The 24083-nt window shown below is 40.9% G+C and overlaps 2 protein-coding genes across 8 annotated transcripts in view; one reads left to right on the top strand and one right to left on the bottom strand.

The window, feature by feature from the left end:
* Positions 1 to 18319, bottom strand: part of prkcaa (protein kinase C, alpha, a) — a 145686-nt gene extending 127367 nt beyond the window's left edge. For 6 of the 7 annotated variants that reach the window (XM_085354987.1, XM_085354988.1, XM_085354989.1 and 3 more), the window contains exons 1-2: positions 17966 to 18319; positions 16232 to 16263 (exon numbers count right to left, since the gene is read on the bottom strand). In XM_085354987.1, the coding sequence (XP_085211113.1) occupies positions 16232 to 16263; positions 17966 to 18132 (199 nt within the window). In that variant the 5' untranslated portion in view covers positions 18133 to 18319. The remainder of the gene's footprint in view (positions 1 to 16231; positions 16264 to 17965) is intronic. The other variant, XM_085354986.1, reaches the window with a different exon arrangement.
* A 3053-nt stretch (positions 18320 to 21372) lies between these two features.
* Positions 21373 to 24083, top strand: LOC146630841 (beta-2-glycoprotein 1-like). The gene is made up of 8 exons (XM_085356140.1): positions 21373 to 21522; positions 21825 to 22004; positions 22153 to 22249; positions 22329 to 22405; positions 22565 to 22750; positions 22906 to 23085; positions 23316 to 23513; positions 23902 to 24083. The coding sequence occupies exons 1-8, from the start codon at positions 21453 to 21455 to the stop codon at positions 24009 to 24011; spliced, it is 1098 nt and encodes a 365-aa protein (XP_085212266.1). The 5' UTR covers positions 21373 to 21452; the 3' UTR covers positions 24012 to 24083.

Genomic DNA, 24083 nt, shown 5'->3' with positions numbered 1-24083 from the left:
TTTCATACCACAGTTATGTCCATTTGCTCATGTATTTCCCTATGGACAGTTAGAGGAGTTTACACCCAATGGAAACGTGCACTCATGCACTCCTCCAAAATCCCAACTGCAGGGTTGAGTTTCGCTTCAGCTCTTTATACATTATAACTTCGCCCTTCTCTGCAGATGGCTGACGGACCATCAACAGCACAAGCGAGAGTGACCCACAGACCAGTTGTACCGCACAGTTTGCACACTGCTTCCACTGACAACAGACGCTCTCTGCAGGTAGACGGGCCACCCAAGGACTGCCAGCGAACTGTGACCACACCCTAACTGCTGAACCATAATTTCACCACAAGTAGGATAGAATGAGCACGACTGTCTTTGCTGGTTCATTTAAGAATCTCATCTCTGTGAAGACATAATACAGGCATACACCGTTTATTCAAATATCCTGTTGCATGATGACTTTTTAATAACAGCCCTTCCTTTATTTATTTCTGTTGCATCCTTTAATATTGCAACAGAAAACAATTTTTTCTTCTGGGTGTTTCCAAGTTGCTTCAATTTTTGACTTTCATCAAAACTTGTAAGGATGATTTTAACTTCGAAGGATAAGTATATAATGTCTCAGCTTTACGTTTAGTGACCCATACGAGTAAAATAAAAAGCCAGAATAGTAGAAAAATCAAAAATAACAAATGATACAATATGTGACATGTAAGAATAAATTATGGAGGAACAATAAAACAGCTACAGACCAAGCAACGTGCTCTTGAAGTGGATTAAGTTGAAAGCCATCACTCACCACATTCAGGAAGCAGATGCTGGCATACAGGCCTACATGACTCTTAACTTAAACCCAAACTGAATGTGCGTGCAAATAATTTCAGGCATCTGGTGATGACTGAGAAGATAGTGCCCAACAAAATTTGTCATCATTGGGATTATTCAGTATTCTGTAATCCATGGGTGAATTCAGTGCAAAGGATTGCAGCGATCTGGTGGTTTTGCTATGTTGTGCAGGGGAAGGGTAGTCGAAAAGCATGGAATCCTGCTAAATCAAGGAAAATAAATGACAGAGTCATAATGTCTCATTCACAATCTCCCCCAGGATATGCCAAAGGAAGCTGTTGTTTAAAATCTGTCTGTGCGACTGATTTATTAAGCCTCCATCCTGCTTGCGGTTACTCACTGTTGCATAAGGCTCTGGAGATGTGAGTTTCTTTTTTTTTTTCACCAACTCAGTAAATAACAATAAAGCAAAGATGCAAAACCTGGCAGAAAAAATAACAGAGTGACTGACAAGCCCACAAACTGTGCTGCAAAATGCATTACAGCTCCGTGTCTCTGCTGCCATCGAGATCAAACTCCGAAGACAAAAGAAGGCGGGAAGATTATAGACTCACAGTCCTAAAATCAAATGTTTCTCCATCATAGTGAGAGGAAAAATGTGAGAGGCTTTACCCACATTGACTCCTTATATTTACACACTGGACTTTCCATATACACACACACCACACCCATTACAAGAAAACAGGAAATCGCTGTTTGTGATTGAATATGTGATATTTTTTACAAATGAGCCAGACCTGAAGGCATTCCTTTCTCAGTTGGTCATATTGGAATAATCAATTACCTTTCACAATTTTTCTTATTTATTTTCAAAAGAAAGAGCATTTTCTATTTCAATTTCTTCATTCCCTTATGTCAAACTATGCTTTTGAAGCTGATGGAACGAATTCTATCGGTTAAACTGTAAATTCTTCCCAACTTGCAGTTATAGATCGGCAAAGAAATTAAAACCAGCCCTGATCAATAACCCCTAAGAGTGCCTGGACCTTAGATGTTGACCCCCGAAGATCAGTAGCCTTTGATGTAAAGCAACACACTAAAACTGAGGGTTTTATTTAACTGCAGAAGCCAACTGTGCTAAATGGCAAGGCAGATGATTCAGCTTAAAGTACTGCAGCCTGCAGAGGCCTACTTTGTGTACAGACAGATGTGGGATTTGTGACTTGTTGATATTACAGCATTGATTCAGAAGGACCGAGAAGGACTGTTCCCTGCTGCTCACATCCAGCCTAAAAGTTAATCCCAGTAAGCAGGCACACTTCCTACGAGCAAATGACAGAGCAACAGGTGGTCTCATTCACAAATATAAACGGTCTGTCTGAGTGTTTCATTCAAGTAAAAGCTACAGTTAAGCTCCCATTAAGCACCTATGATACAATTATACCCCTCAGAACTGTCGACCATCTGAAAGTGGCTTTAATCATCTAAATGGACCATTACTTAAGCCATCAGAGGTCTGTTTAATAGGTCAAACTACCGCATAGTGTTGCACTCTCAAAGTATGGATGGATACACTGGATTCGTGCACATTTACTGTTTACATAACTGATGACGAAGGCAGCGAGAGCAACATGCTACAGTGAACACAATACCAGCATCAGTAAATGAAGTCCTTCCAGGAAAGCAAAAAGGGAGTCGTAGTCCTTATTTGTAATGTATAATGGAGTGTAGCTTTCATTGCATGATCTCATAAAATTCAGAGGACGGTAAGTGCAGAAATATTCTCAGTGTCTTCTATGGTGGATTGCTTCATGCACGATTGCAAAGCAGAGAGTTAAAAATAACAATTCTGTATTAATTATGGGAACCCTTGTGTTTTTCTTATAATAAAACTGAGTCACATGTTTAACGGCTGTTTTTGCAGCTGTCACAAGTTGCACATTACCAAAGACAAGTCTCATAAAACTAGCAATAAATATCAATTATATCCAGCCAAATGAGGGACTCACTCTACAGCTGAGATTCTGAGACTTTGGCTCACCATGCGGTATCTGCATGCTCTCAACTTGAGTCCATTTACGACTGAGCTGCCAAACGCTTCCTCTTGTACGAGATCGAGGTGCCCGAGCAAACAGAGCAGACGCAGTAACACAAAGGTGCTGGCAGTCCATTCTTTTACCTAACTCTACATGGGCATACAAACAAATGTCCGACCATGCAGCAGTACAGACAAACTGAGGCTCAAGGCCAAGTCTGACTCACTCGGTGTTCTAAAGATTGAGTTCGTGCCACTTTTATGAAAATTCATTCAGATTTTTTCTTGCCTAAAACAAAAGCTGAGCAATGTTGATTCTGTTGTAGGCGAGGGCAGATACACTTTTGACAGTTTCAGCTACAAAATGTGTTACTTGCCCCAACATGTGAAATATTATTATTCCAAAGCAACATGAACTACTATAAAGAGCAAATGATCAAGCAGATAAGCTACAATGATTGCGGGTGATGGCAGGTTTTACCAAATTTTATTATTTTTATCCATCATGCACAGTACTCATGTACAGAGCTCAACATGGCAGGGCTCAAAAACACTAGTGGCCTCGACCCTCAGAAAAAAAAATCACTAAAATCAAACACCCACCCACAATAGATTGCACAAATACATTTACCCACACTTTTTAACCACACTTTAATCAATTATACTCATGGCTAACATTGCCTCCACCAGGCACTGAGCAGCCACCCAAGTGCCCGGAAGACATAACCACACCAACCACCAAAATGCTCAACAATCAATAAACATTCAAGAGATCTCATGCAAGTTTATGCTTCCTAATGTGAAAACATTTTTAAGTGCAGAGTACTGAATAAAGTGCAACTGTGCCCAGAAAAGTGTTGGCTATTACCTAAAATAAAATACAATTTACTGCTTTAGTTGCTGAACCAATAACAAAACACCTCATCATTACAACGACATTTTCTGTTACGGATTACAGACATAGCACAATCACAGAACTGACATCACTGATGATCAAAGCTTAGTTAGTGTTACGTTCCCCTGAGGGGTCTAGGCGGTGAGGGGGGAGTAACAAAAAGTGACCGGGTTAGAAAAAGGAGTCAAGGAGGCAAAAGGGTTAAATCAAAGAGTTTTATTAAAGTAGCTCAACTAAAAAAGACGGACAAGCCGCTATCACCATTTAAGAAAACAAACAAAACTCAGGCGTGGTCAATAAAGTAAAACGTAAGCCAAAAAGAAAGAGAGCAGCTCACTAGCTGCAAACCACAATAACACAGCTCATTAGCTGTAACCACTCACAAACACACTCAGCTCACTAGCTGTAACCACACTCATGGCACTCTGGCCCAGAGCTCACCTTTCCCTGGGCTTAAATACTTTTAATTACTGATGTGAGTCAGCTGTGTAACAGGGAAAGGTGGCACCTCAGGCAGAAGAGGTGGTGGGACACGCCCACACAGGCACCTTCAGGAGGAGGCCCTGCTAGGGCCGTAACAGTTAGTATTAGAGGTTGACAGTTAGGGCTAATGGCAGAAAGGTACCTATTCAAATCCAGGATCTGACTCAACATGCAAGAGCACATAACCAGAAAGTCAGCAAAGCTCTGCTATGCCTCGCAGCCATAGCTTCATTCCCAGGTGAACTCTCTCATGACGTAAGCGTGACAGCAGGAACATGGACGTCATCCCACCTGCAATTGCTCAGTCGGTCCCCTTCCTGCCCTCAAATCCCCTTATCAAACTGTGGGACAGATTTGGGCTACATAATGGGCACCAGCATGCAATCAGGAACTGAACAGGAGCCTATTATCTCATGACATGCAGGTGTCAGAGGATGCATTTCTCTCTGTTTAGGAGCTATCCTGTCCAGAAATGATGAGCATTGTTGCAGCAACGTGTACACAAAAATCTCCATGAAAGCCAGGAAGGGAACCTAATCCACTTCAGAGTTGTGAAACACTGCCGCAAGGGAACAACAATCATCAAAACGGTATTTAAAACACTGACATTTTTGACTGAACATCAATGTTGACTTTAAAAGCAATATTTATAATAAATCCGTATTGTAAGCACTGGGATTAACATATTCCAACACAGTCCCTACAGGATGACAAATCTGACAAACATTACCTTATTCAGCACCAAACACATTAGAACTATGCAGCACAACACAGCATTTCCCCCAAATGCATAATGGGAATTAAGGTGATAAATAATGCAGGCTGTCATGATGGATTAGTCTAAAAGGAAACGTAAGGTGAGGTGAGAGGCTTTCAGGGAAATCTAAATTACCCAAACATTCACAAGCCAGCAGCTCCACTTGACCATTTAGAGCATCACTAAAACTGTATTCAATTCTGTCTTAAAGACAAATATATAGTGTGTATATCTGAAGCGCCCTTTATTCACATTTAAGCTTCTCCAATACACTTGCTAAGGTTTTTCAACACTGAATTCGACTTATCCCATTATTCAAAACATTTCTAATAGACAGGCGGGCATTTGACTAAAAGGTTTACATGACCGCAGACTTTAATCAAGATCCTCTGGGTTTCTCACAATTTGATAAGATGCTGTAAATGTGATTTATTGATTTATAAGCTTCTGACACAATGAGCACAGTGTAAAATGCTATTAACTTTGTGCACATTGTGACTTTTTCTCTTTGGCGCAGGTATTGGGTTAAGTATCCATTTCATGGGTAAATTACAGTTTTTGGAGCACTACACCAGAGCAAATTTTCCCTTGGTTTAATACCCCTCTCCATAGGCTCACGGTAGGCAAATACCTCTTGAAACTGACACAATCAAACCATAAATTAAGCATTAGACATCTGGGACAGGTTCCAGCCTCTCTGTAGCCCTGAATTGGAGGTGCAGTTAAGAAGACAGATGATGGACTTAGGTACATAGCGTTAACTTTAATTTAACACCTTATTTTTACTGCCTGCTGCTCCTGTTTGTCCAGCACATTGCCTGTGATTCCAGCAAAGGCTGGAATGACTGCAGGGAGCAAGACCAAAAAGTGTGGCTTTTACATATTTTCTTTCTTGGGAGTTACATGCATCTGAGTGTTTTCATCGCTTTTTATTTTTCATATGCCACTAGCTGCAACCAGTGCAATGATGTCATGCCCAGGAGTGTATTTTCTCGTGTTTGACATGAGTGATTGCATCTGTTGACTTTCTTCCAAAATGAGGGTTAATTCGGTACCTCATTGACTCCAGTCTAATTTCAATTGAAGCAACGGAGCAGACAACTTAAATCACCGTGACATGATCTTACAAGAAAAGGTTTTCAGCCTTTTACACATGAGTCGAGCATGACTCCTCCTGGGTAATTACTGGAATTTCTTATCATGGCAACTGTCAAAAAAGAAATATCACTCCCTGCATCCCTCGACATGCACCAGGTTAAATTATACAGATATCATTCCTTATGTTGGACCTCTTGGCCTCATCAGTATTGGTGAAGGGATTTTACTGGTTGATACCAAGTGGCAACTGCTGAAAAATAAACTTAACAAGGAGATGTGCAAAAAAACTGCAAGAGCTCACTCGATGCTGGCTCCACAAGCAAGTCGATCCTCATAGATCCCCATGTTAACATGTCCAACCTTACAGGGTCAAAAAGCATGTTTGCATCAAAATGGTTTTGGTCTCTGTGGATTTTTCCCCCCTTCATAAGAACTCTGTGGAAGGTTTGATTGTTTAACTCAATTTGTGTACTGTTGGTGCTCCAAGCTTTCATCCAAACATAGGTCGAAAAAGCTAACCTGCACTGAGTTGCATTAAGTCTTTTAAATACAGTCTACGGTTGATATTGCGCTTGTTTTATCGAGATACATGCTTCCTATTCGCAAGTGGCTCTGGTCAAAAGCCAGATCTGCAGCTAATAGTGTAGATTTAAGATCTGGAACTTTTAACAGAATGCATTTTGTCTACTTTTGTATATTTTTACATTTTTGATTAATCTAAGTATAGACACCACACAAAACAATAAAACATATTTCATATGATTCACGTCTTTGCTCTGCATCCAGCAAATTAAGACTACATCTGCTACAGCTTAGCAGATGTAGTCTTTCATTTGTTGAAGCTTACCAATTTACTGCACTGTCTCCCTCCTTTCTAGTTATTTTTAACCATAATTGATCGACTAGTGTGGCTCAGTCTTACACAGGTTTAAGTACTCGCTTGTAGGTTCTTATAGCATATAATGATTCTTATGCATATAATGATTCTCATGCATATAATGATTCTTATGCATAAGTTTAATACGGAAGATCTGTAATCAGTCATCTGCCTGCTTGGCTGTTCACTGCATCACTACCACTTTCCCACGCTGTCTGTTTCAACACTGACATCGTTACTGTAGTCCAATCATCTGCTCGCCCGCCCTCTTTGAGCCAATCAGCCTCCACTCTGCATTCATTCTGTGCTCTCCATCATTCTCCCTTTCAAAATCTCATTCCTGCAACACACCACCTTGCCATCTCCACCTCACCAAGGCACCTAGAGCTCCATCCAAGCCTCACTCTTCCTGTTCACCAACACCAACATCTAGATTCCAGGGAGACCTGTCCTAAATCCTATCACAGCTGGAAGTTCGTTCTGCCATGACGGGTCATTGACGTTTAATTGCCTCATAATTAACAGATTAATTTCTCAGTCTCACGTTCAGTTCTTCCAAATGATCTCTCCTTATTGAACTGTTTGTGAATTCTCTAACAGATAGAAATAATCAACAACTTGAAACTATTCAAAATAGTAAATCTCCTGTAATGAAGGAACATTTGTGCTTGTGTTTGTTTTATTTTGAGCAAACACGCAGAAACTGAAAAAGAAAAAAGAAAAAAAAAAAAAAAAACACACTGCCACAATGACCCAAGTTTGCATAAGAACAATATCCTGAGTGAAATCATTAGGTTGATAACATCTGCACAACATGTGTGCATTCCTAGTTAAAGCCCTTATGTAATCCAAAAAGATATCAAAAGAACAAGCATCCTATAAACAGATCCAATGCTTTGCATAGCACTGTATATCTTCAGGGGACCAAGGAACAACTCTAAATATAGCCAAACCTGAACTCTGCCCTTTCCCTCTGCATCTCATAGACAGATGCACACACACACACACACACACACACACACACACACACATATGCCACGCTGCCTCTGCTCTGCTCTGCTCTGCTCAAAGGATCTCTGAATCTTGTATTTTTCTCTATCTCTAACTCTGGGCCAAAATAGTATCAAGGTTGCAGTTAGGACATCCTATTCCTGACAGCACAAACGTGCAGTGTATCAAACAAACACCCTTCAATAACCAGAAACTGAATATTTCCCCTGTTTGCCAGGAGGAGATAAAAGAAATGGATATGCGAGAGTGCGTTTGTGCTGAAAGAAATGAAGAAAGGCAGTGTCCTTAAAGGAGAAACCCCAGGGCCTGGGTCAGGACACAGGGTGAAATATAGGGCAGCTTTGTGACAGAGGGCAAACAGAGAAACCAGCAAACGGGTAGAAAGACGAGAGACGACGAGAAAGAAACAAAGAAAGCTGGCGGTGTTTTGCTACAGATAATTCATCAAAGCTGTAAGCAATTGATCTGCCTCTTTGTTCTAAGTATACCGCTGCTTTAGAGGACAGGAAAAAATCAGAGAGATGAAGGTGCAAACAAAGGCACGACCACTATGGCAGCGGAGATAAAGCAACAGATGTTGCAGAGTGGTCTGTGTGTCCAAAGCCCTGACTGAAACTGATGCTACATAAGAAACTCGACACCACGAGGGTTTCGTGGCTCATCATCATCAGGACCAAAATGATCTTCAGATCTTTAATGGTTAGAATTAGAAAATAATGCCCGCGCTCTGTGTTTTTCTTTCTGTCTTGCTCCATATTTATTAGCTTTTTTTTTAGATTTAAAAAAAAAAGGTGCTTGGGGAAAACTGGAGGAGAAAACTGCAATAACTACTAATTTTGTCATTAAAATTATTAATTTATTTTTCCATGCCCACAATCTGAAGAGGCACTTACCAGGAGGTCCATGGATTAGTATTTCAAGGGACACTCAGTGAGGATTTTAAACCCTTGGTAATTTCTACTCATTGCTTTTACAAGACTAAATTATTATAATTGCATTGCATTTAAGAGACCAAGCTGAGCACAGTGCTCGCAAAAAAATAAGCTGTTTCACTTCTGCATATTAAATAAATGACTGGTGTGGATTTTTAGAGATTATATTATATTTGTAATATCTTGTGCCTCTGGCTTCACTATTATACAGCAGACATCCCTGTTTTTAAAATCATTTAGCTGCAAAGAGCATTACTCACCTAGGCATGCATTAGTGTTCAGACCACCTGAGGTTAAGATTGTAATAAACTCTCATACCATTCATGAAAAAAGATGGAGTTTATTACAGGCCCCCCTGGAGAAGTAAAAGCACGAGCCAATGCATTCCTCTCACTACGAAGCCCTAATCTGCCACTCAACAGAAATGGCACCCTTAAATGCTGGCTTCCTGCTCTTAATGCCTGTGCTTTTATGTCCATGTTGGACAATTTGCCATCATTAGCCAACACTTGCAGTATATAATCGAAAGTGTTGGCTACCCAGCAATATATAATGAATCCGAGAGAAGGGTTTAAATAAGTTATCTGCACACACTCTGCCTTTTCTTTTGAACACTGACACTAATACTGATGCTGGAATCTCTGTACTAAATGATATAGGAGCAGAAAACAACTAAGAAATGTGCTGTTTGAGCAGCTGAGCATAAGAATACATGCACCAAGCATCCTGAAAGGAGCCCGTGGACTTTCCACGGACTGTCAACACCTTATTAGGATGACGCTGGGTGTGGACAAGGATATTCTAAATAAACAGCGAGCAGCCCAAGACTAACAAAGTGACTGCACATCAACGCAGTTACAGAAATGAAGACGTTTGAAAACTTTATGATCTTTCTTTATCTATCAAAGCGAGATCCAACACTTCACCATCAAAGAAGCAACAAGGCTGATTAACGTAATCCCTGCAATAAGTAATCTCATTTTATAAATGCACGTATGGCTGCGCGTTGTGCACTGCTTCCTCTTAGGAATGTGGGTTTCTCTGCAACAGGCATGTCAAACTCATTCTACACTGTGGGCCACATACACATACACATGACTTTAAAACAATGAAAATACAGTGAAAAAAATCAAAGTCTATCCCCCTCCTTTATATTTTCCAAAGGTGTCCAGTGGGCCAGACTGGAGTCCTCTGCTGGCCAATTCTGGCCCCAGGGCCATATGTTTAACACCCCTGCTCTACAACAGCACACCAGAGGGTGATTCCCGTAGTGCAATACCGAGCCTGGCTTAAAATTGAATTGTATAATAAAAAAAAAAAAAGCCGACCTCACAGGTCATCTTCAAGAAACCATTATGTGAGAACATATCCATCAGCTGCCTCAGCACTCCAGAAATCATCTGCATTACGACCAGTGTGGGAAGATGAAAACAAGACAGCCATCACTACATCACAGGAATACCCTGCGTGAATAACAAGGAGACCTCCTGGTTTTCAGTTAATCTTTCTTTTTCGCTCTGCCTTCTACTCAACCGACGTTTTAGTTGTTGCTCAGCTGTAGCTTCAAACAGCCCTGTTTATATTAAAGCCAGTACAGACAGGAAGTTTACGCGTATTATTCAATTGATTTTGCATTTGCTGCCATTTTACACAAAGGCCAGGAAAGAACATCAATTTTTGAGCACATGTTTTTGAGATCTGAGTAACAATTTCCTGCTTCATATCTGTCAAAGCGGACAAAACCAAGCATTAGCAGCACTAGATGGACTCAAAAGCTTGTTATTAATAAAAATCTAAAATAGGATCGATACTGTGAGACTGTTATGGCTTTGTGTTTCGGCTTACACTGGCAGGGAGTAATGGCCTTATAATTCCATCGACACCTTCCTTTGAAATCTCCACTAGAGGCAGAACTTTGAAATGGCACTGTTTGATTTCATAAAGTGTCACACAGGTGCCCTTGAAGAAAGCACCTGTTCCCCAAATACTTAGGAGGATTTTTCTACAGCTCAGTATAACTAAGCAAAATAGCAAACCATCAGATTAAACCTTGGCAAATCAAGAGGTGAAAATAATAAATCCTGAAAATAATCCTCCAAAAAAACCTCAAGTTTCAAGATTTCCAGAGACAGTGTGAGGTTAACAAGGTCTGAACAGTAAATGAGCTGAGTGACACGAGTACGAACGGCCTGACTGCATTACAGCGTCGTCTAAATAGTGATTTGAGCTGCGCTGCTGCACAACGACAGCAGGCCAGGAGCTTGAAATAAGACTCCGCAGGAAAAGTAGCCAGAAGACGACAGACAGATTGTTCACAATGCAGATACCATCTAGAAAGGTGGTTACTGATAGGCTTGTTTGTTTCCACAATATTAACTTTCCTTCAGTATTTTATTTCAAGTGTCACATTGAGAGATCTGATTTTTCTTCTTTACACATGTGACCACAGACATTTGTGTTCAAAATAAACTGTTGTTTTGTATGAAGTCAAACATGTTAATAGCTTCCCTTGAGTATTATTTCCACACGCTGAAGTTTAACATGTGGCATCATTAGGACGAATTAACAAACAGACACTCACTGGATAGTTCGCACTCTGCAACTGTAGTAGTCGTCGACCCCTTTCTGAACTCAGAGGTGCTTTAATTCTTCATGGCACAGATTCAACAAGGTGCTGGAAAACATTCTTCATATATTTTGGCCCATACTCACATGATTACATCACAAAGCCGCTGCAAATTTGCCAGCTGCACATCCATGATGGCAACCTGCCACATGCCAAGGGTGCTCTGATGTTCTGAGATGTTCTGAGTGACGACTACAGAGGATCGTTTGTTGTGCTCAAAGCAACTGATCAGACTAGGCAACGTTTTTCCAAACTTCTATTGCTCAATTTTGGTGAATTTCCTCAGTTTCCTGTTGTTAGCTGATGGGAGTGGCACCTGCTGTGTTTGTCTACAGCTGTACCAAAACTACTAGATTCAACATGCTGTACATTCAGAGATACTCTTCTGCATACCTTGATTGTAAAGAGTGATTATGTGAGTTACTATCGCTGTCCGTTCAGCAGTCTGGGCATTTTTCTTTGACTTCAGATATCAACAAGGAATTTGCACCCAGAGATTTGACACTCAGTGGATGTTTTCTCTCTTTCGGACCATCTGGAGATGGTTGTGCAGGAAAATCTCAGCAGATCAGCAGTTTCTGACACCAATAAGCACAAAACATTCAAAGTCACTTAAATCACCCTTTTTCCCATTTTGATGCTCAATTTAAACTTTAGCAGATCATCCTGACCACAACTACACAGCTAGGTGCACTGAGTTGCTGCCATGCGATTGGTTGATTAGACGTTGGCTTTCAGAATCAGTTGAACGGGGCCCCAGTTTAGCTCAGTGGGTGAGTAGGCGACCATATGCCACATGACCAGAGTGCAGCAGCCTGGGTTTGAGACTGACCTGCTGCCATTTGCTGTGTGTCTTCCCCTTTTTCCTGCCTATCTTAACTGCTCCACTCTTGAAGAGGTACACCTTATAAACTGTCCAGTGAGTGTATACTAATAGTAAACCTGCCAATTATTTTTGTACCTAATAAATTTATCAATAAAAAGCACAATTCCAAAGCCCAAGCTGGGATGCTCATTAATCATTATTGTAAACGGCTTTTGCAGTAATCAAATTGATTCATGTATATTTGTCAGTGTTTAGTTCAGAGACACCAACTGACCAAACTGTTATGAGCTCTATCTTTTAATCTTAAAATGTTAAAAAAAAAAAAAAAGGAATACATGCAAAAATAAACATATTCACTGAGCTTAAATATATGACGCAAAATCTCAACACATAAACTACACTTGATGATGTAATACAGTGGAGCCCGGCCTATTCTTAGCAAAGGGACATTTACTCGGTTGAAAATTAAATGTCACTCTTGTTATAGAAATGCCACTCTCCAGTTCATCATTTTGTCATCTTCAAGTAGTCAGCGAGAGGCTCGCTGCCCCTGCTGGAGGACTTGACCCCCATTTTACAGAAGCTTAAGTTTAATATTTGATGGCTAAGCAGATGTTAGAAAGTAGGGACCTTTCTCTCTTTGACTGGCTGCAGCGTAACCAATCACCTCCGTCTTGATGAGACGGACTCATAATTTATTTAAAAGGTCCACACTTGGATTTATGATAGAATAACAAAGGTGCGGCCAGTGTTGAGCGGGGAAGAGAAAAGCTGCAGCGCATCATTTGTGCTCGTGTTTCGTGAGTGTACGCGATGGCCTTCCACCCCTGAGTTTATCATCGCCTGCATCAGAAGCTGCGACAGTAACAATGAGGCAGGAGGAAAATGGCAACTTGCTGTGAAAGCAGAGGAGGGGGCTCGCAGACACGCTGACGATAATGTCAGGTTATGCAAAAACATGTTAGGCTATCAACACTCTGACACCTTAGAGTGACTCATTACCGAGCCTGTTCTCAAGTAGGAGCAAAGCTTGAGAACAGGCAACATCTCACTTGTGTGAGAGGCGATCACATAGAAGAGTGGGTGTGAGGTTGCTGGCAGCCGTGCCCACGGGTCAAACATGGTTTTCCATGTAGACACGGGCTAATACGCATGTTCCTATGCGCAAACGTTAACCAGACATACCATACGCCCTTAACGGCACTATGAACCATCTACATTTATAAGTAAGATGAGCTGTGATTCACTTAAAACCCCTGTGTGTCTCATTCTCCCTGACACTCTCAGGAGAGTAGTCTATGAATCATTGAGATTAAACACTCGATGTGACAAAGTGTTTATCTTTAAGTTTCCCACTGAAAGAGCGTCTTCTGTCTCCGTGAACGACGCACATCCTGCAGTTAGTTCATGAATAGTTGGTGGTTTTGATGCAGTAATTTAGCAATGCAACAACAAAGGCTGCACAGACAAAAACTGCAACCAAGCAAATGCATCAGCAAAGCAACGCAGACAAAATCCACCTGCGCTGCATCTCGGTCGCAGACGCCGATTATAAATTAGCACCGTGCGATATCGAAAACAACATGTGATGTGTTGTTTTCATTTTTTGAACAAAAAAATCAATCTAAAAAAAGCTGATAAAAGCATCTACCTATATCTAGTCTAAAGCCTCTGTTTTATTTGAACCATCCTTTCTCGAATGCTAAGGTTTTACAATTGTTTCAACACAACAAACACTGGAGAAGAAGCCCTTCTGAGCCTCAGACTAGAAGACTGACATTATTACTCCCTTCTTCAGGAATGAGGCTATTTTCTCCTCCAACACCACTCTCTCTGTGGCAGTGGGGGGAGCGCAGTACGCAGAACGCCATTAAAACATGAAAGCTCATGGCACGACTGTAATGGAAACCCTTCCTCAGTGTTTTGTCTAATCTGGGCGGGAGAAGGCAGCAGAGATACACACACTCTGGTTAGTGATCTGTCAGTGGGAGAGCAAGGAGGGCCCACAGCCCCGGCCCTCTCACTGCTGCGAGGTGGCCTAAGTGTAAAAAGACAGAGTCTGACCTGCTAGGACGATTCGCTCACTTCTCCAACCAGATCTCGTTGGACATCATCTGTCCTGCTACCCGGGCAATTACAGCCAAACTAATGCTTTGGCAAGTCCACAGATTTTCCAAATTAGATGAGGAATTCAGAGACTATGTGCTTGCTAAAGCTAAAAACAGCAGTTAACAAGAAAACTGTCCACATTTTTCCCACTTTGCATCTCCTCCCTATCCCTGTCCACTCTCTTTCACTTTCTGTTTCCCTAACCTGCTTTACACGTCATTGTTTAGATTCTGTTTTAAGATAGCACATTTACTGCTCAGCACACTTTGTTTACTCCAATTTCCCTACTTCTGATTAGGGCTGCCACGATTAGTCGACTAGTCACGATTATGTCGACTATCAAAATCGTCGACGACTGATTTCATAGTCGACGCGTCGTTTGAAGCTTTGTAAGATCACAAAAGACGCAGGAATAAGTAGTAGGATTTAAGAGTGTAATAACGGACTGAAACAGAAGATGGCAGCACTGCATGTACAAGGATGCCAGCTGCCGTTAAACCCCGAAGAAGAAGAAGCTGTGTCCCAGAATTCATAGCGCAGCCCAGCTCAGTTTCCAACAATGGCGGCAGCTAGTTAGTTTTAATATTACTCTTATTATTCGTTCTGGGTCACAAAATAAACGTTTAACATATTTCAGGCGAGAATGTAGCTGTGTAAACCTCAAATATCTGCTCAGCTTATCAAGACACCACGTATTTTCAAAAGCGCTCCGACGTTGTCGGAGACGTCTGTTACCCACTAGCTCGATAGCTAGCCGGGGGCAAGGCTAACTAGAGCCGTGAGAACACCGGACTCCCGGCTAATAGTTTTCAAACCCACCGCCGTCTTTCTCTCTCAGGTTAAACATGACATATGAGTCACTTAGATAACTTAAAATGTTATTGTTTGGCTTTTTTTAGTATTTTATTTGTTCCTGAGTAAATCGGTTTGGCTGAGACTAAAGTTCTAGTTTTTACACAGCTGAATAAACGTCAAGCAGACAGCTGATTATCAGAAGTGTGAGATGCTCGAGAATTTACTCCGGTGTCCTGTTATATTTTAGATAGCAAGGAGATTATTAAACTTCACTGAAACAATCTGCAAATTTCAATAAAATTTAATAAACTATCATCTTGTCTTTATTTTTAGTTAGCACATACCTGAAACACTTAAAGCTGTAAGCTAATGATAGTTATATAAGAGCAGATGCTGCTGGTGCAATAAGCTGTACGTTTTACGTCCAGTGGATGATGATCTGATTAGTTGACTAATCGCAAAAATAATCGGTGACTAGTCGACTATCAAAATAATCGTTTGTGGCAGCCCTACTTCTGATAAGCCTGTTTTTATAGGATGAAGTTTCATTTAACTTGATAATAATAAGTCTTTAAATGTCACACCAAACTTCAGTCATTACTTTGATTACTTTAAACTCGACGGATACACCTGGTGCCACAGGTATCAAAAGCATGGCTATCAAACAGCAAAACACTGCTTTTATCTAAAGCTTCCAAATATATAAAACAGCAGAATAAGCAGTAATTGCATTCACAGGCATTCAGTCATTTTCTCTTGTAGTTGCACGTATGAGATGGAGCTAGTGCAGCAAAATGCATGGAAAAGTGACAAAAATGTATCAACCCTAAATGTGATGATTCGAGAAACAGCATCAGAATAAATTAATTGCAGACTTGACAGACAAAGAACACCATTTTTTTTCTACAGAATGACAAAATAGTCCTAAATCAAAGTTTAACATGTACATGTCTCTCTTACACACACATTTTAATTGAAGGCCTCACACATGAATAAGTTTTGCTTTTTACCTTGGCACTGGAATCCTTGTTTTCCAAACCCCCTGTGAAAAGAAAGAAGGACGGATTGAACAGTTGCTCGTGCTCACACTCTTTCAAACACGTGTGCACAGTAAATCCATTCATTCACCTGCACGCACACGTACTGTACACGCATTCATTCAATCCAGGGACCCACGTGTCTCATGTTTTCCATGACTATTAAGGAAGAGCATTGCACAGTTCTTGGGATTTCATGTTTTCCTGAAAGCATTCATTGCCTATTAAGAAGTATTTCTCTGTCTATGGTGTGGATAAGCTTGAGTGACCTTGAGGAGCCCTGACCTCAACCCAATCCAGCACCTTTCAAACAAACTGAAAGGCCAACTGCAACTGAACTGAGGCTCTTGTGGCTGAATTGGAGTGAATCACAGTCCTCTAGAATCACGCCGGTGTAATGGTTAGGTGTGCAGATCCTTTGTGCCCATACTGAGTTTGTTCTTCTGCTGACATGTTCTGTGGTTAATCACAATGTCATTACAGAAATCCTCATCAATCAAAGCCCTCACAGGGAAGCTTTGACCTCATAAAGAAAAGCAACAAGCTGTTTGCCTTAATAATTATGGTTATGTGGAGCTTGTGCTTTGCACTAAGGAGTGGCGCTTGGTTGAACATAGGTCATTGTGTAAAGCTGTCAGTGCTATACTAGCTTTACACAGAAAAAAAGGTCTTGGAAGACACACCCACTAACAAGAGAGGAGCAGTTTAACTCTGCAAAGCTGTCTGCAAGTTTCCTCCTCTTACATTTAAGATACGGCATAAAATGTGAAAACGAACGCTTTTTAGGACAGTAACATAATGCAATTAAAGACCTGCTGCACAGACTGGAACCGCCTAGTGTATATAGATGGAATCAGACAATTTACAGCATTTGGAAACTTGTGTTTCGTCATGTTATCCAAATGCATTTCTCCTCATGAGCCACAAATTAAGAAAACACAAATGCAACAGAGAGATAATAATCTGTGCCTCTACACCAGTGTGTTTCAGCAAAACAGGACATGCATAAATCAGTCTACGTAGAGTAGATGAAGTGCTTTTCCATACTGGCTCACTCTGGCAATTAATTGCAGATCTCAGAACCAGCGTTTGAGCTGCTTCAAGTTAAAAAAAATCCCTAGCAGCTTAAAATTGAAAATTCGAACAGGCCAACTACAGTGGGTGCCAGGAAGGGGGAACCTGTTACTCATCAGAGCACTTCAAACAGGTCCAGTCTTGGCTGGTACAGCAGCAATGGGAAGCTTTTGGCACAGTTTTCATTGAAGTTGTTTCTGCCTTGCAGGAATGTGCTGCAGCTTTGACGTTGTCCTCACAGAGGTTTACTGGGACCAAAAAGACGCTTTAACTACGTTTCTTATTAAGAACTCTCCCAGTTGGAAGGTTAACAGATTAATACAGAAAATGCAACATTAGTAGACAACACAAACATGAAAATGCGAGAGGTCTGACAATAATACAACAGACTGGGATCCTTGGAGAAGCTTGGAGCTGCTAGGAAGGGTTATGACGACGTTAGTGCTCCTGCGCTGACTCTCCACTAGTAGGAAAGTCTTTAGGAGGTGCATGGATCGCAGGATTATGAAGGGAAAAGTTAGCCTGTAGTTGTGTTACATCATCGAGCAGAGTGTAGGCTCTCGACTGAAGTTATCCAATATGCAACAGGCTGCAGTCAGGCAGGGGGTGGAGGTGGGTAACGGAAGAGCTTACCAGATGAAGTCCGTGCAGTGGCTGCAGAAAGTCGGCTGCTTGAAGAACCTGGCTATGAATTTATGGTTCTTGACCTCGTGGACGTTCTTTTGCCTCAGGGCACCTTTCCGAGCAAACCTATTTGCGACGTCCGCGGAGGACGACTCGTTCAAACTTACATCAGCCATGTCCCCCTAAAAACGAAAAGATACAATGCAACAGCTTTGCGTTGTTGTCTCGGGGTGGTTTTCAGTCCGTTCAGACGCGCAGCCCTCAATGTCGCGGCGGAAGAGTGCGGAGCGGCGGTCTTCACCGGAGACACTGTACTTACAGTCAGTGAGGGCTTTCCCTGCCTGTCGACACCACTGGGTTGCTCCACTGACAGAGGTGCACGCGGACAGGCTAGCTACATTGAGAAGGACTGCTTCCTTTCTGTCCCTTCAAAATAAAAGCCCTTTCGCTCCCTCTCTCTTTCTCTCTCTCTCTTAATTAGAGTGCGTGTGTAAGAGGTTGTTTGCTATATCCTAACACATACCTTAAAAACCAAAATAAAAACTACTACCTGCAGCATGCAGAAAATCCAATCTAACATAACTGCTCATGCAACCTTTTCAGAGTTAGATCTCAGGAGTGGACTACCGAGTCTTTGATTTGCATTCAGCGGTGTATTTGCATTTCCTAGTGGGGAAACATTTCATCTGCATCATATCATATTTAAATCGAACATTTCAGTTCGTTTGAATGGTTAAATGAACAGATAAACTGACAAAAAAAAAGGGGGGGGGGGGGGGGGATCACAAAAAGTGTTTTTGTTCACCTGAGCAACAGAAAGCAGTCAGTCGATAATACTGTGAAGCCTTTTTTTAAATGAATTATTTAGTCTCCGCCCGCAGCTGTGCAGACCGCGTGCGGAGCTTTTATTGAAAAGGGCCTAAGTATTTTTGTTCTTTCCTTTAAAAATAAGTCGGTTCATAATTACTGCATACTGGCAATAAGTATGATATTTAAAACATCAATCGGTATTGTGCGAGTAATGCAGAAATTTACTATTGTAAATATTTGCCTGATTGTTGTTTTTGTAAGTTTCTGTGTAGTTGTGATATTTATTTTCATTACTGTTTTTATGGGTATCATATTAGTACTAGTAGTAATAGTACTTGATTTTAAAAATAATAATAATAATACGATAATAACTATGACTGAAGACAGAAAAATCAAGCAACAAACCCAGGCTTAATGAAGATGATAATGTTTTCTTTGGGCTGAAAATGTAGTGTAGTGTGTTGCCATTGTTCAGTGGGGGTAAACTATTAAAAATCACCTCTCTTTATAATGCAATATACTTCATCTGGGTCAGGATCCTTTTCAGGGTCCTTAGTATCTCCGTGTCTGCACGTCCTTTAATCTTAGTCGCAGAAAGCGGTCCACGGTGCCCCTTTTTGTCAAACAATACACGAAAGCAACACACACAACCTTTCAAATGATGAAAAAGAGCCAGTGAAACCACTCTGCATATCCACTCTGTTAAACGCAGATCAACGTAGATTCATTAACCACTTCTATCTTTATTTTTTTTAGCTCCCTATGAAAGACTTCAGCATTTAAATTATAAGCATGAATTTAAAAAAGAAGGTTGGTTGGTTAGTTAGGCACTAAATTAAGAGCTCAACAATTCAGCGTTTTCTTCGATTAACGTTTTTATTTTGAAGATGAACTTCCTGGTTTCTTTGCGGACTTTGACGCGGCTCCGCTCTTCTTCCTCCTTTCCTCTCGGGCTGATGTCACCCAACAGGTTCTGCTGTGGGTGGGAGGAGGCCCCTGATCCCACAGCAGGAATTTAGGATGGGGCGTCATCGCGTGGAGAAAATAGCGCAATACATATTCTCGCATGGTGTGTAGAAAAAGTAGGAAAATCGAGAGTTTTGCTCACGGTGACTCGCTTGTAGACAGATCCATTCTTTCAGGCACTGTTTGATAATCTGCATACTCATCCTTGTCGTCAAGTCAGAAGAAATTAGATGATTATTTTGCCTGTCTTCAGAAGTATTGTCTGTGCCCTCTTTAGAGACAGCATAAAATAACCACGATTGGGGATTTTGATCAACACATGTAAAAAGTCTGTTAGGGTTGGCACGCCATACTGCACGCAGTCAGATTTCACAGGTCGTGTGGAAAAGTACTGAGGACAAAGAGATAATGACACTGATCACACCACACAGCTTACATTTGAATCCGTTATTTTCATGTTGCTTTGAATCAAATTGCAGCACAATTTGTGCAGAACGTGTTGATATTAGCATTTGTGGGATTTACTGAGCACCAGGAGACCGATTTCTCACTTGGTTAATAAAGCACAGTTTCTCATTTAAGCTCTCTAATAATGTGCTTAAGATTTCACTCAAATTCTGTGATTGGAGTTATAAATATGTCTCTCACTGGACTCTCCATTTTGCAGATTTTACTAATGCTATTTGCTTCAGCTCGGCTATTTGTTCCCATATGAAGCATTTGGTCACAGCTGCATGGATTGTTTTGAATTGCTTGCTATTTGTCAGACTTCTCTGAGTTTACCAATTCCTTTATGGTCCATTGACCTGCGGTACAGCACTGCTATCTCTATTCTTCTTCTTCTAAATTTAATTAGGTTGGCAGATCTAATGTTCTTCCCATAGCCACGCTATCAGTAATAAAAGCATATTGTCTGTGCTTTTGTCACATGAGTCTCATTTGTCTGAAGTATTCAGGTTGAAAAGTTTTGAAATAAAAATAGCTCCAAAGGCATTTAAGAGTGTGAACAGTATAGTAGTAAGTGTATGGTTAAGTGTTTCAAGAATATTAAGGGATCCCTGTAAAAACTGAGACCTCCTGAGTAATTTGATTTACGATAAATCAGCGGAGCCTATCTGAATACTTTGATTCGTCCATGAAGGACACATGACATTGCTGGCAATCAACAAATCCTCTGACCCACTTAGGTTTTGCATAATTTCACTGATTATGGTCCTGCAGGTCACAAAGTTTCCTCTTTTTTTTTTTTTTTAGAAGTAATCTCCTTTTGTATGCTGATATAATCCACAATTTTCTAAATTCATTGAGCTAAAGGACAACTTTTAGTCAACTCAAACTAGAACACGTGCAGTTAAATGTGCTTGTGTTGTTGGCATTATCATGGTAACTATTTGCTCTCTGCTTTATTGGAGCAAAAATGCATTCCTAATAAGATTGTTTACGTTTATTCATTGACAATTCTTTGCACAGCAAAGTTTTTATGTTAAGTTCTTGTGAGTTCATGTAATTCTTTGTGTCTGCTGATTGCTCTTGTAACAAATCAAAGTTATCAATCAACTCTAGGTAAATATACAACAGTTTCGACCTTTGTGCTCAATCAATAGGGGTTTACTCTAGCATCTGATTGGACAGAGCTATCACGCTCCTGTTACTCAGGAGCCCTCCTGATCCTCACCCTTACACATCTGCAGGAACACTGAGAGTCTTCAAACCCAGGAAGATGTCTCCAGCTTTGGCTTTGTTGCTCCTCAGCCAAGTAGCTTTATACACAACTGTAACATCAGTGAAAGGTAAAGTGAAGGAGGATAACTGCTCCATTTATACCATTTGTATTTTAGCATTAAACAGATTTGTTATGAGTTATGTGCTGCGAGATATCTCGTTTGACTTTCTGTCAATGATCGTGCTGTTCATGATTTAATTTGTGCATTTCATGCATGTGTGTTTATTGTGTGACGTTTTTACAGTTGAAAGCCTCATTATCTGAATAATAGATCCCAGAGTTTTAGTGCAGTGTTATATTTAAAAAAAAATACAAAGTTTAATGTTTAGTTGCAAAACGTGACCATTTCTATGCCTGATCTTTAACCAGTATGTAGCAGACCTCCGACCACTGATGGGATTGATTCTTCAACACTAAAACGTGTGTATGAGGTTGGAGAAGAGGTGACTCTCACGTGTGAACAGGGGTACTTGCCTTCAAGGACACCATCAGCCAGGATAACCTGCACTGCCACAGGAGAATGGACACAGGCAAACCTGGCATGTTCTCGTGAGTAAAAATCGTGGTTTTAGGCCGTGGGACCTCCTGAATATGTCTTAGACACAATCAGCAATAGCTGCTTTAATATCCTGCAGCTTATAATATTCTGTAACCACAGAATATTCACTGCTGTCCATATTGTGACATATTTTTCTAGCTAAGATGTGCCAGATCCCAAGACCTCTGCAACCGTTTGCAAAGGGGAGGACAGAAGTACCATTCAAGAGCGTGCTTAACTTCACATGTGATGATGGGTAAGAGCGACGGCAAGAATGAAACCCCAAAACACAGTTGTGTTTGCAGTTAATATATCTGAGAACTTTTCGTCATCAGGTATGTCTTAATAGGAAGCAATGAAACCAGATGTTTACATGATAACACCTGGAGCCATCCACCACCTCTCTGCAAAGGTAATCCAGGAAAATGTACAGAGCGAAAATCAAACCATTAATGTTTAATGGACAGCAAAGAGAACAACCAATGCACATCGTACACTAAATTAAGCTGAGAGAAAACGAATTCAACTTTTGTCAATGTGACTCTAATCGGGCCTCTTTTTCTCCTTAAAGCTGTGAACTGTCCTCTGCCCAAGCCACCAAGCGATGGTAGGATTGTTCACGATAAGCCATTGACTGGAACCACAACTAAGTATGGCCAAGCTTGGACATATGAGTGTAATCCACCTAAAGCACCAAGCTATGAGAGAGGATTCTGCATGGCTAATGGAGGCGTAACTGAACCGCCGGTGTGTCGAGGTATGCAGACGTCTACTTTTGTTTTGGATCTTCACAAAAAACTGGAAAATTTTGTTGCTCTAAATGTTGTTTCCATTTTTTTTATTTAAAATGTTTTTGGTTTTTTTATGAAATTGCTGGTAACTGTTTAATTCCTATTCAAAACCTTATTCTAGACGTGAGCTGCCCAATTCCAACAAACATACCGAACGGCATCATCACCTTTGCTGTGATGAGACAACATGGCTACAAGGAGAAGGTTAGGTATGCCTGCAGTGAGCACTATGTTCTGGAAGGTCGGGATGAAATACAGTGTCAAAACACAGGAAACTGGTCATCAAAGCCGGTCTGCAGGGGTGAGTCATAGGAAAACAAGATCTTCCCTCAGGCTGAAATTCTAGCCTCATCTTAAACTATTCCAAAACATTTCTGATAGGTTCAGATTGTTTGTGTTCATGAGTGTCCGCTCTCTCACCCTAACGAGAAATAAGTTGGTGTCTCAGCATGTAGCACTCTCTTTATAAGCCACAGACTGGATTTGTAACATCCAGTGAAAATGCTTCAGCTGCTCTGTTTGTTCACCCAGCTCCCTGCACAGTTGGCATCAAAAGAGGCCGTATTTTCTATAACAGCAAGAAGATCTGGATTAGAGACTTGAAACCAAACAGAGTCCTCCATGGAGAACATGTCGCCTTCTATTGTCTGAACAAAACTGACAAATGTGGCTACCCTGTGGCCACCACTTGTAATGATGGAAACCTGCCCATCCCAGGATGCTTCGAGGGTGAGTTCCTGTTAACTCGCTAAATGTCTTTCAAGCAGTTGTAGCTTTGGTGGTGTTCAGGTCCCTAAGAGTAAAAAAAAAACCCAAAAAAGAAAATCAAAGAGCAGTTTCACTTTCTTTCTTCTTCCTTTGTGACATGTAGGTTGTTCAAAACTTGTTTATTTTATGTTAACTGGGCTCGTGATGAACATGTTCGGCCTCGCATGCTTTCACTTTAAACAACCCATTACATTTTTTTGTAAAACCCCCCAAACAATTAAATAATACTCCTGTCACATGGTTTCCAGATGTTTTTAGAAAGCCCATGCAGTCAAATGAAGATGTTCAAAGATTGCAGTAATATATTTGTTTCTGTCTTGTTCCCCCCCACACACACTTTTTTTTTTAGAACCAGGCAGGATGGATTACAACTTGAGGCCAAAAACGCTTCCATCAGAAATCACGATGTGTGCTTCTCCCCCAACTTCAAGTCCAGGAAACATTACAATCACACGTTGATGGAAGCCGCTATCTTTAAATGGCATTGTCTGTTTTCTTGTATTCAACTGATAATAAAATATCATTGGTCAG

The sequence above is a fragment of the Diplotaxodon limnothrissa genome, linkage group LG6 (assembly GCF_057381915.1).
Source record: "Diplotaxodon limnothrissa isolate DT_005_m linkage group LG6, D_limnothrissa_male_GT1.1, whole genome shotgun sequence".
In the NCBI taxonomy this organism is placed as follows: Eukaryota; Metazoa; Chordata; class Actinopteri; order Cichliformes; family Cichlidae; genus Diplotaxodon; species Diplotaxodon limnothrissa.
This window is presented reverse-complemented; position numbering and strand designations above follow the sequence as displayed.

What these genes read in the sequence shown, in the direction of transcription:
- LOC146630841 (XM_085356140.1), top strand. Translation starts at nt 21,453, where the DNA reads ATGTCTCCAGCTTTGGCTTTGTTGCTCCTCAGCCAAGTAGCTTTATAC. An exon ending in TCCACCACCTCTCTGCAAAG is followed by an intron (nt 22,406 to 22,564) that starts GTAATCCAGGAA and finishes TTCTCCTTAAAG; the next exon opens with CTGTGAACTGTCCTCTGCCC. An exon ending in TGAACCGCCGGTGTGTCGAG is followed by an intron (nt 22,751 to 22,905) that starts GTATGCAGACGT and finishes ACCTTATTCTAG; the next exon opens with ACGTGAGCTGCCCAATTCCA.